Source organism: Canis aureus, chromosome 17 (genome assembly GCF_053574225.1).
Source record: "Canis aureus isolate CA01 chromosome 17, VMU_Caureus_v.1.0, whole genome shotgun sequence".
In the NCBI taxonomy this organism is placed as follows: domain Eukaryota; kingdom Metazoa; phylum Chordata; class Mammalia; order Carnivora; family Canidae; genus Canis; species Canis aureus.
In genome coordinates this window covers 2,261,429-2,273,422 of record NC_135627.1, presented here as the reverse complement: position 1 = coordinate 2,273,422, position 11,994 = coordinate 2,261,429, and the positions used below count along the sequence as shown (strand labels likewise).

General features: G+C 55.4%; 1 protein-coding gene across 3 annotated transcripts in view; it reads left to right on the top strand.

Annotated features, from left to right (window-relative positions):
- Window positions 1-9,524: 9,524 nt before the first annotated feature.
- Window positions 9,525-11,994, top strand: part of ARHGEF7 (Rho guanine nucleotide exchange factor 7) — a 126,702-nt gene continuing 124,232 nt past the window's right edge. Inside the window, exon 1 of one of the 3 annotated variants that reach the window (XM_077854936.1) lies at window positions 9,525-9,728. In XM_077854936.1, coding sequence (XP_077711062.1) covers window positions 9,564-9,728 — 165 coding nt within the window. In that variant the 5' untranslated portion in view covers window positions 9,525-9,563. The remainder of the gene's footprint in view (window positions 9,729-11,994) is intronic. The other 2 variants (XM_077854933.1, XM_077854934.1) reach the window with 2 other exon arrangements.

The following is an 11,994-nucleotide window of genomic DNA, read 5'->3' as shown; positions in this document are numbered from 1 at the left end:
GGAGAAGCAGGCTCCATGCACTGGGAGCCCGACATGGGATTCAATCCTGGGTCCCCAGGATCACACCCTGGGCCAAAGGCAGGCACCAAACCGCTGCGCCACCCAGGGATCCCACCACCTCCCACTTTTAAGGCCAATGTTTATTTCAGGCTTTACAGCAGGTCAACAGAGCTCTAATCCCATCTGTTATTTTATATAACGTCCAGTCAAGGGCATGGAGAACACCACTCGGTGGTTATCCCCAAGGTAGACACATGGAGGAGAACGCAGATTTGTAAAACGTTTTTTTTTTCCTAAAAGCCCTATTATGCCTTGTTATGACTTACACAAACAGAAATAACTGACATAATTTACTCTTCAAATGCCTATTGCTCTTTTTAAAGCAGCCTTACTTGTCTATAGGACATACTAGGTTTGTGTGTCTTCTGTTCACATTTGCTCTTCAGCTGGCGGGGTTTCACTCTGACAACTGCCGGGGGACAGGCTCAGGGGAGTCCGAGAGCCCTCTGGCATTCAGTGCCTCCCAGGAGAATTTTCTTAGCTTCCACCAAATTCTCAAAGGGCTTCTTAACCCAACACTGATGAGAGCAGTGGGAAAAGCCTATCTCAGAACCTCCTATCCTGCTCTTGCTAGAAATCAAAAAGGTGTGGAAGTGTTTCCCCAGCAGCCCTGCTGAGGCCCTGATAGTGGCCAGGCGGGCCAGGCGGGCCAGGTGAGCCAGGTGGACCAGGCGGGGCAGGTGGTCCAGGTGGGCCAGGTGGACCAGGTAGCTCCAGCGGGGCTCCCGGGAAAGCACGCTGCACTCCCAGTTCCGAGGCGTGTTTCCATAGGGCTTCGGGCAGCAGCGCCGGGGTGCGGAGGCAGCAGGACAGCAGGACCGGAGACTGCAGGAGAAGACAGTGCTGTGGGGCTGGGGGTGAGCAGGGGTGGGGGGACCTGAGAATTTGTCAGCAGAGGGCGGTCGTGGGGAGGGAGAGCGGACAGGGAAGGCAGGTGGCAGCAAACCATCGGAGGACAGGACGGGGCAGGGGTGCACTGGAATAAACAGACGGACCGAATGGGGCTCAGGCAGGGCGCGTGTGTTCTGGAAAGAAGGGACCACAGAGGCGGGGTGTGAGCAGCCGTGACCTGAGACAGGAAGGCTGCCGAGGCCCGGATTTTCTCGGGTCCCCGTTCACGCCTCCGAGAGCCGCTGTAACCACCACCAGCCCCCTTCATTGTGAAGGGGAGTGTTTTCCCTCTCAAAATACACTTCCTTCCCTAAAAGTATAAACACAAGACAAAAGCACACTTAAGTTTAAAGTGCAGCACGAGAGAAGACTTTCTAAAAGAAAGCTGTAATTGCTGAACTGGGCCAAAATGTAAACGGGGAGACCGGTGGCAAAGCGCCAAACTGAAATATAGAGAAACCATGAGTGGAAAGAAGCAACGTAAAGAATTCACAGGAGGTTAACAGAGGTTCCAGGATATTTAGAGACAGAGACGTATTAAATCTGGGGCACTTGGGTGGCTCAGCCGGGTAAGCATCTGCCTTTGGCTCAGGTCATGATCCCTGGGTCCTGGGATGGAGCCCTGTGTTGGGCTCCCTTCTCCGTGGGGAGTCCGCTTCTCCCTCTCCCTTTGCTTCCCCCCTGTTCATGCTCTCTCTCTCTCAAATAAATAAATAAAATCTTTAAAATAAAAAAAGTTTTCAACTAACCCGTGCATTGAACGTCATATCTAACGTCACCAGGGTTTGACTTTTAGGGTACTTCATTTAATATTTGTGTCTCTGAAAATCTCACGTGTCTAACTGACATAGAGGGGTGCTGGGTTTCGGGAGCTTGGCGGGGCTGCTGAGGGTTGGCTCCACACGGAGCAGTGCGCAGCCCAGCTGTGCTGGGGACCCAGAGCACACCTGTGACGGAAGGTACAGAAGGAAGCATAAGCACCCTCGAGACCTGAACAGCGTCTGTGGTTCGGTGGTACTTCACCCTGCGTGGCCCTGAGATGCGCTCTGGCCCCTGAATGCAGCTGGGTGAAGTCCACATTGGAGTTCTCTGTACTAGTTTTGAAACCCACTGTGGTTCTAAAATTATTATGGAATAAAAAGTTCTTTTAAAAAGAACAAAACCTTTATTTATATAAATATAAATGTGTAACCTCTTGAACAGAGTATGTGCATCCTTTTGCATTTATGATCATGAACAGTCCATGACTTTAGCCAATTTTGAAAAGCAGAGATTTCTAGGCTCGGTTGCCTAATCATGCTCAATGGCCAACAAAGTCTTGATTTCTTGGTGATTAAGAAACTAGATAAATATTTGATCAGAGAGGAAATCAAAGGGGAGATTACAAATCCCCTTGGCAATGAAGAAGCTCTTCCTAATAAAACTCAGGGGACCTTGTGAGAGCCATGTTCAGAAAGAAGAAAGTACTTGATCCTTTATCCTGGGAAATGAGTACAGGCATCATGAAGGACCATCATGCGTCTGGGATGTCTGCCTGCTTGAAAGCTGATGGAGTTAGCCGGGTGCTGGCCGGGAGACAGGGACTGCCAGCTTGGACACCAGGGACCATGTGACTCACCGGCCAGCGGGCAGCATGGGCTCTGGTTTTGCACCAGTGCCCTGTGCTCCCGAGTCCCAGGAGATGCAGGGGTGGGCTCCAGGAGGGTGTCTCAGGCGGGGTTGTGTCACTGCTGTGGAGCCCAAGTTCAGCAAACCCCAATCTTTAAAGGGGCTGCAAGCAAACTGCCCCCAACTTTGTTCCCCAGGAGACATTATTTTTTTAATCAGTAGGTCCCCAAGCAAATGTGCCCTCTGCCCAGGAGGGGGTGATGTCTCTATGTCTGAAGACCGTTTGCTCCTAAACACTTTTGAAAAGACCATCAGAACAAAAGCCTCATGATTTCTGCCCAGATACTCAGAAACATCTCCCAACAGACACAGAGAATATTGGAAGAGGGAGATAAACCGGAAATGTGCCAAACATGTCTTTCTACCTCCTTGAGCTCATGATGATGCTTACAGACCTTGTCCATCTCCTCTGAAGAGCGCCGGAGCATGGCCTAGGCTTCTGGGCCCCGCTGAGCACAGAAGCTGTGCACCTGTCCTGGGGAGCTCTGTTCCAGGGTGCCCCTGTGCTGATAAGAAGTCTTTCCGGAAGCTCAGCTGACAGGCACCTGACAAGTGTCGGGCTACAGCAGCGCCAGGTGAGATGTGGCATCTGAGAGCTGCCGAAACACAGATGCCGACTGGTGAATTCCCAGCAGGCGGGTCAGGACACCGCCACCAGAACCACCAATGGGTCTGAGCACCGGGACCAGAGAGACCCTGAGACTTCACATTTGTTCTCATGCCTGAATGGGGGGCACTGGCACCCCTTGCTTATCAGGGGTATTTCTGACGTCCTGGGGGTTTCTCACAAGCCACTGTTGGGAGTTGAGTGGTGTCCCCCAGGAAGATAGTTTAAGTCCTAATTCCCGCTGCCTGTGGGTGTGAGCTTATTTGGAGTAGGGTCTTTGCAGATACCACCAAGTTAAGGTGTGAGGTCACACTGGACTAGGATGGACCCTGGCCCGGTGACTGGTGTCCTTACAGAAGGAGGGAGATTTGGGAACCGGCAGGAGGAGAAGGCCCTGTGAAGGCAGAGATCCAAGCTATGCACCTGTAAGCCTCGGGAGGAGCGCCAACAGTGGCCAGCCTCACCCCCGGAGCTGGGGAGCTGGGAGCCTGGCCTGGAACCAGGCCTCAAACAGATTCTCCTGCAGGCTCAGAAGGAGCTTGCCTCCTTCCTGCACTTGCTCCTCCCCTCTCCTCCCCTCCCCTTCCTCCCTTCCCCTTCTTCCCCTCCCCTTCCTCCCTCTCCCCTTCTCTCCCCTGTCCTCCCCTCTTCTCATTCTTCCCCTTCCCCTCATCTCCCCTCCCCTTCAATGTTGGACTCCAGGCCTCCAGACTGTAAGCGATCAATTTTTGTTGCTCATAAGCCCCGCAGGTTGCAACAGCCTAGGAAGCTACCACAGGACCCCCAGAGGGCTCCTCCAGTGGCTCTCCCTTGCTAACGCACCCCTTATTGCAGACTTCCTCCCTCCCTGCCTCATCTTCCCCACTTCCTCCTTTGTGCTTCTTGGGCTCCACCCCCAATGCGCTGCCTGCCCCAAGCCCCTGCCTCAGGGTCTGCATTTGGGGGAGCCCAAACCAGGGCAGTTGCTTTCAAAAGTGCCCTTGGGACGTGGACACACAGGCAGGGAATCTACACTCATCTCTCAGCAGCTGGATGGCCCAGCCTCAGGATGCTGTAACTGTCAGGGTTCTCCAGAGAAACACAACCTGTAAGACGAGTTGGGGGACGGCAATCTGCTTTGCTTAGTCTACCGATTCAAATGCTAATCTCAGCCAAGCACCCTGGCAGACACACCCAGAATCATGTGTGACCAAATATTTGGGTGCCCTGTGGCCCAGTCCAGTTGACACATAAAGTTAACTGTTACTGACGCTATTGCTCGTGCTACATGAAACTGTGCTACCTGCCCCCCCACCCCCATCTTCTGTGCCTCACAACAACTACACGCCCATCTGTGCTGAAAGGAACACAGCAGGTGCAAAGGAAGCATTCCTTTATGGAACAAGCCTAAAGCTTGAAGGATACAGAGCAGGGACAGTTACGAGGACTGCGGCATCAGCTGACTTGTGTTCACTGTCTGAGGAGTCCTGGAGAAAGATGATGACGGTTCAGGGGGCTTACCAGTTGAAGCCTCCCTGGCAGTGTGTGAAAGCATCCATCCTCTGCAGCAAGAGGGTTCAGCTCTCATGGTAGATGTAGCCAGTCTGCAAAGTAGTGCGCAGACCTCCTTGACTGAGTCCAGGGCAGGGCTGGGGGGAAAGAATCCCTGAGACCTGGAAGGGGGATGACTGGATGGAGATTTCGAGAAACTCAGACTCCTGGTTCACTGACCTCTCTAAGCCAGGAGAAACGGTCCCTCTCCTTTGCTAGGGAGGTGCAGCCTTCCATTGCCTGTGGATGTGCAAAGGCCCTGTGGTGTGGTGTGAATGCTGCCTCCACTCAAGGCCTCTAGACCGATAACTGGGCAAGCATCAGCAGGCATGGAGGGCATACCACAGCAGCTGGTGGAGCTCATTGGTCGGAGCTTCAGGCATGTGCTGGGCTACCCCTGCATCTGAGGTGGGTAGCTGGATGGGGTGGGAGAGTCTGGGCTATGTTGGTGCTTCTATCTCAGAACTAGCATCCTGGTGCTCAGAGCCAGCGCTTTGTCCAGGCAGGTATGGCTCTTTTGGCTGGGCCACAGCGAGGGAGCAGCCTGGGCAGTGTGGAGGGCCTCAGGGAGGTCGAGAGTAGAATGGGCCCATGCTGGGACAACCAGAGAGCATCTTCTCTAAGGCAGCTAGAGTGCCCTAGAGAGGGATTTCTAGAAGACATTCTGAGGACAGTCTGAAAGGCAGTCCCCCGGGAGGAGCACTGAGTGATTCCCCCGGGAGGAGCACTGAGTGATGGGAGCCAGCCCTGCTGCCATTTCCTCCTGCTGGGCGGGGTGGGTTGGGGTCAGGCAGGAGCAGGTCCAGAGGGCACAAATAGGCTGTGAACACAAATGGCACGGACCTCCAAGTGACCTGCCTCCGTTGGCTGGGTTCCCAATACCGCTCCGCTTGCACCTGTGACATTGCTAATTTCGTGTGAACCACAGGGGACACAGGGACTGCTGCATGTTACAGTCCAGCTCCAGGGCGGGCTAGGGAGGAGAAGCCCTCTGGTTGGTGAAGCCTTGAGCGGCTTCCCTGTCCTCTTGGACAGGTGCACATGCTTGGACAGCAGTAGGTGGCAGGGCCCCTCACCTGGGGGCCTGGAAAGGGCAAGGTGGGATGGATGGCTGCAAGGAGATGGAGGGGCTGCTGTGGCTCTTCAGCCTTGCCTCAGTCTCCAGAGAGCATCACGGAGGAAGTGGCGCCCAGCAGCCAGGCCTACCAATGGCATCAGTAGCTAGGGGTAGCAGCCCAGGCTGTGCCCGCCATCCCTACAGCCACGGTGGCAGGAATAGAGGTGTGCAGGAGACCCACCGTGTGGGCTCCCTCTCACCAAGACGGGCCTAGGTAGGTGCCCAGGGTAGAAGAAGATTCTAACCCGCTGTTTGGTAACACCTGGCTGTTGGGCGGCAGGTTGATGACATCAGAGCCCCCTGGTGGTGGAGGGAGAAGCAGTTCATCTTGGAGGGGGGTTTGCATGCAGCCAGCTTGGGGGTGACTTCCTCAGGCTAGAGGCCTGTCCTTCAAGATGCAACATATACATTGGACCAATGGCTCTCATAAGGTGTTGTGCCCCAGTATCTAAGCAGCAGAGTCCAGCACCAAGAGGCAGGGGCAGCACTGGTTCTGCTTACCGCCGCTTTACCAGCACTGCCTGTGGTCCACAGGGTACGTGTGCCTCCTGCTCTCACGACTTGAGGCTCTGCGGAGTGGAGGCCACTCCCAAAGGAGACTCACAGTCCGGGGAGATGGGAGTGGATGGATGAATCTTAGTCTGCCCATCCCCCGGTCAGAGGACTCGGAGGCTGCTTCTGGGGGCCCCAAGGGAACTGGGCCCTAGCTGCTCCCTACACACCTTTGAATCGCTTCTGTCCCTTCCCTGTTTCACCTTCTTTCTTCATCTGTCCTTTCCGGGATTGTGTCCCAAATAAATTGCTTGTGCTCAACTGTTGGCTCAGGATCTGCCTCTGGGGGAAACCCAATCAGTAGGATAAGCTACTGATAGGCATGATGTTTCATAGAACACTGTATTGGTATGTCTTCTGAGCCTGAGTAATTTTCAGCCATGTATGTTTATAAACTATTTCTCCTGCCTTGCATCTTTAATGTTTAGCATTTGACCGTATTTATGGCAAATGAGTAAGACACTGTTTAACAAAATGAATGCTTTCGATAACCTACTTACAGTAGCTCCAATGAGCTTCAGAGAACTGCTTCTTCGTGCATGTTTCGATCTAGATGATGGTCCAATTCAATAAAAGCACCTCCATTGGAAGTGATCTCTACATACTACTAGGTCAGTAAGCCATCTGCCTGTCCGGCTTCAGGTTGGGGTAAAGTTTAACATTTTTTGGAAGACCATCCTCTGAGTACCAACAAGCCAACCAACTGAACTGGTATAACTCAACTGAGCTTGGATGGGATTCAGCTGAGCTGCTGGTGGCGGCTAATCGTGGGTCTGCCCCAGACATGACCGGGGATGTGGGATCTGAGGTGTTAACAGGGGGGCCACCTGGGGTGCAAAGCTCATCCACAGACCAAAATCCTCTGTCGACAACAGTCTTAATTGGCTCCAACCCAAAAGAACAAAGAGTTCTTCTCCACAGCCCATGCCTTCTGTAACAGGAATTTGGAAAAATGGTAAGCTTAACCAAATGCTCACCATGGGTACTAAAATAGCTCAGTTAAACAGCTAAAAACACCTAGCTTTGAACAATGTTACAGTGAATCCCTTCCAAGTAAACTTTATTGAAATAAATGTACATCCAAGGTAAAAGGATGCCACTAGTCAGCACAAAGCATGGAAATGTTTGGGGACTTGTAAGATCAGTTTAGTGGGTCTCCCTTCTGACCATAACTGGCTGCCCAGTTATTGGTCATCTAAGTAGTATTATTTGATTAAGTCAAGTTGAATCTTCTCTTGTTTACCAGATTATAAGCACCAGACCTAATTTAACATAATTTGAAATTGTAATGAATTTCAATTGTAAATTGAAATTATCTCTTCAATTTAGCTGTAATGAGAGTAAACAGGAATGTCAGAGGACGACTACCCCTAGGTCAACACCCTTTTGTTGATAGAGTCTTTGGGCACAGCCCTTAATAGAAGTCTTAACGGCTCTGTTTGCTAGAAAGCGTGTGGAGAAGCTGTCCAGAAACCCAAAAACTGGTGATGTGTTGCGTCCCATCTCCACCACTTGGGTGTGTGACAATGGGGACAAGGAGACAAACTCCGTAAGACTGTCGTTAACGATGCTGTGATGTGATGCAAGGAAGGAGCTCTGGCAGGGACCCAGTGAGCTCCTGGAGCGGTAACCATGACCACTGAGCAGGTGGCCCTCCCGTCCAGAATCCATGCTGCCCTTTCCCTGACCATGTTTGCATTTGGGAAGAAAATATGATTGCTTAGTTCAGAGCTGGAAATAAATGCAATTCATGATCGCCACGGCAGTACTCTGGGAGAAGGGAAAGAAAGAGTTAAGCCTCTATTCTTTTTTTTTTTTTTTTTACAAAGTTTTTGTATGGCTCCTAGCCCTTTGTCATTAACTGGACCATATATGTGCCTGGCGTCTAAAGCTCTGCTAATGGGGTTTAAACTGCGGGAGGCCATCGGGAAGCAAGCAGGGGAAGCTCTCGGGGTGTGCAGGGAGTACCGGGACACACGTATGCACGGCCGTGTCCTTCGTGTATGCAGGGGCTCCCCGCTGGTTACACTCGTATGTCCCCGTCATCCCGGGTGTGCAGAGGCGTGTGCACCGCAGCACAGCTGGACGTCGCGTTCCTGCAGCCCGGCCGGCGCCCGCGGCCCCTCGGCGGCCCCAGCATCTTCTGCCCCCGTGAGCCGGCGCCGAGGATGGAGGCGTTCTCGGGCTGTCTGCACTCGCGGCCCAGGCCCGGGCCCAGGCCCAGGCCAGGCTCTGCGGCTCTCCCGACCTTCCTCCCGGGTGTCGGGGACGCCGGGGTCCTGCAGGGGTCGCAGAGCCCCGGGGTGGGGGCGGGGGTGGGGGCGGGGCGGCGAGGTCCTCGCGCTTCGGGCCCGTCTGCGCGCGGCTGCGGCTGCGGCTGCGAGGCTCGGCTGTGCTCCGTGACCGCCGGCTCGCCAAGCGGCGGGCAGGAGCAAGCGGCTCGTTTCCAGCAGCGCCCCCCACCCCCCGCGCCCGAAATAAAACTGGCAAAACCCAAAAGAGCATTCTGGGAAGCGCTTCGGGCTCGCAGCACCGCGGCTTGCGAGAGTCACGCGCGGGGCGGCGCGGGGGCCCGCGGGGCGCACACGGCCGAGGCGGCGGGCGCTGCGGGGTCGCGGTCGCGGTCGCGGTCTCGGTCGCGGTCTTGGTCGCGGCGGCGCAGGTGGGCGCGCGCGGCCGGGCGGGGCGGGGCGGGCGGGGCGGGGGTCGGGCCGGGCCGGGCCGGGGCGGGGCGGGGGCGCGCGGCGGGGCGCACGGCGGGCGGGCCCGAGCGCGGGGAGCGAGTGGGGCCGGCCGGCGCGGGGCCGCTCCAGCGCCGCGTCTTTTCTTCTCCTGGCGGTGATGTCATCGGCGGCGGCGGCTGGGAGCCGGGAGGCGGCGGCGGGGGCGGGGGCGGCGCCGGGCGGCCGCCGCAGGTTCATGTGCATCTCATGAAAAGGCACTTGACAGGCGGCCAGGACGCACGCGAGGGAGCGCGAGCCGGCCGGAGCGCGGCGCCGCCGGGGCCAATCGCCGGGCCGGCCTCTCCATGGGCGAGCCGGAGGGGGCGGGGGGCGCAGCCGGCCGGGCCGCGGCCGCTCCGAGGTGAACGGCGCCCGCACGGGCCCGCGGCGCGGGGAGGCCGGGCGCGCCGCCGCGATGAATTCCGCCGAGCAGACCGTTACGTGGCTCATCACCCTGGGGGTGCTCGAGTCGCCCAAGAAGACCGTCTCGGACCCGGAGGGCTTCCTGCAGGCGTCTCTCAAGGACGGGGTGGTGCTCTGCAGGCTGCTGGAGCGCCTGCTGCCCGGGACCATCGAGAAAGTAAGTGCCGCCGGCCCGCGCCCGCGCCCGCGCCCCGGCCCCCGCCCCCGCCCGCGCCCCGGCCCCGGCCCCCGCCCGCGCCCCCGCCCGCGCCCCCGCCCCCGCGGCGCCCAGGCCCCGCCGCCCGCCCCGCCGCCTCCCGGGGGGGCGCGGACACGCGCGGGCGCGGGGGCGCGGGCGCCGGCACCTGGCGGCCGCGCGGGGCGCGGAGGAGCCCACGCGCCCCCTTTGTGCGCGGCCCCGGGAGCGCGGCCCGGGCGGGAGCTGGGCGCCATTGTGTGCGGGGCGGGGGCGGGGGCGGGGGGCGACGACCCCGGAGGCCGCGGAGGGCTCCGTGGCCCGAGCGCAGGACCGTGCGCGGCGCCGCGCGGCTTCCTCCCAGGCTTTGTTCCGGCAGCTCCCGGGGCTGCGGTTGGGGAGCTGCACCTCCGCCCGCCCGGCGCGGTGCCGCGCGTGTCCGAGATGCGGCGACCACAGCGAGGGCGGCCTGTAGCGCGCGCCGCCCCCTCCCCACCGAGCGCCCCGCGCGTCTCCGAGCCCGGGGACCCTCCAGGACCGGCGGAGTAGTCCAGACTTCCTTCCAGCCCCAGGCCTGGCTCCCAGCAGAATCCCCGGCCCCACGGACCCTGCCTCTCTCCCGCTGGCTGGTGGCTTCCCCGGGCCGAGCGTGAACCTTGACCCGCCTCTCTGTGAGTGATTAAAGTTTGCTTTCCTCTTACAGGGGCTCACAAAGCAGGGCCCAAGGCGGAGAGACGCTTTTAAAAACAATGCCTACTTGGATTTCAGAAACTGCAGTTTTATCCCGATTCTTTTTTTTTTGCCAATGCAGAATCTTAAGATCAACATTTACTTAAAAGGTGTTCAATGGAGAAGCTGAAGCACACCATAATTAGGAAAACAAAAAACAAAAAACAAAAACCAAAACCATTTTTTAAAAATGGATTCATACTGGCCCGAACGGCACCAGGACAGTTTGCTAATAAGATGTTAATTAGGTGACTTGGAAAAGTAAAACGTTTACTCTTCTAAGTTTGTGCATGGTTGGTGCTGCATTTTAAAGGTCGGAAAAGGTTTTATTTCACATAAATTTTGCATGCATATGAGTTTCAGGTATTTTTCTTACTTGGAACATATACAGGGAAACAGAATCTGCATTAGAGTGAAGAGCTGCCAGCTTGTCCAGGAAATAAAAATGTTGCTTATAAATGAACTTGATGCCACAATAAAATGATAATTTAAGAGAAAAATAAGGAGCCAAATCCAACTTGCAAGGCACTCAGAGTACTTTGTTGTCCTCTGGACATCAGGACCTCTGGTGATAAAAGGAAGACGTTGAGAACCAGTGACATATGCATGCACAGTTCACCAAAGCAGCCTTCTATAAATGCTGTTCCATGACCGACATGAAACTTTAAGAAATTTCAGATACTATCTGGATAAAAACGCATCACTATTAATGCGTGTTATCTGGTATATTAACTGCGTTCATTAGATTGGCAGACTTCAATAATCATTTTCTTGTACATTCTAGAAAGATTTGCTTTCAGAACTGGAGCATTCCCTCCATCCCTGAAAGGAGGAGAGGAATGAAGACAGTGTTTAGATTGCAAGGGCCAAACTGAAGCCCCACGGCCCCTGTGTCCCCCACCCTGCTGCCCCAACTGATTTGTTTACAACTGAGGCAGTCACAACACAGGTTTCACATCAGAGGCACACATAGGCAGAACTACTGATTCTCTGTGGTTCAAAGGTAGGTTTTTGGAGTAAAATATTAGCTAGTCTCTGCCTCTAAAAACCTGGGGTTTCAGGTGTTTCATGAGCTTTTGCATTTCTTAAGCAGAGGTATTTATTTGAGTGCTCACACCCAATGCCATGAGCCCCACAGCAGATGTGCCAGACAGCTTTTACTTGACTGTATGAATGGCTTTCTTTCCACAGGAGTGTTTGGAAACTTCACTGAATATTCATGTGAGTTGAAAGGGCCTTGATATTACCCCAGTTTGCCGCACGGACACACGGATGATGGGTTAATGTGGTGTAAGCAGCCTGCAACCTAACATTTGTAGATCTGCTGTTTAAAACAGACCATTAGGGTGGGGAAAGCACAGCATTAAGAGAAGTTTTGGGGTGGCTTGGGTTTCCCATGTGCCTCTTGTTAAGAAAACATGTGCTAATGTGTTGCATTATGTTCATTCGTTCCACTTTGGAACCAGTAAAAGGGCGGAGGACCATGAGGACATTTCATTTCGGTCCAGATTGTAAAAGT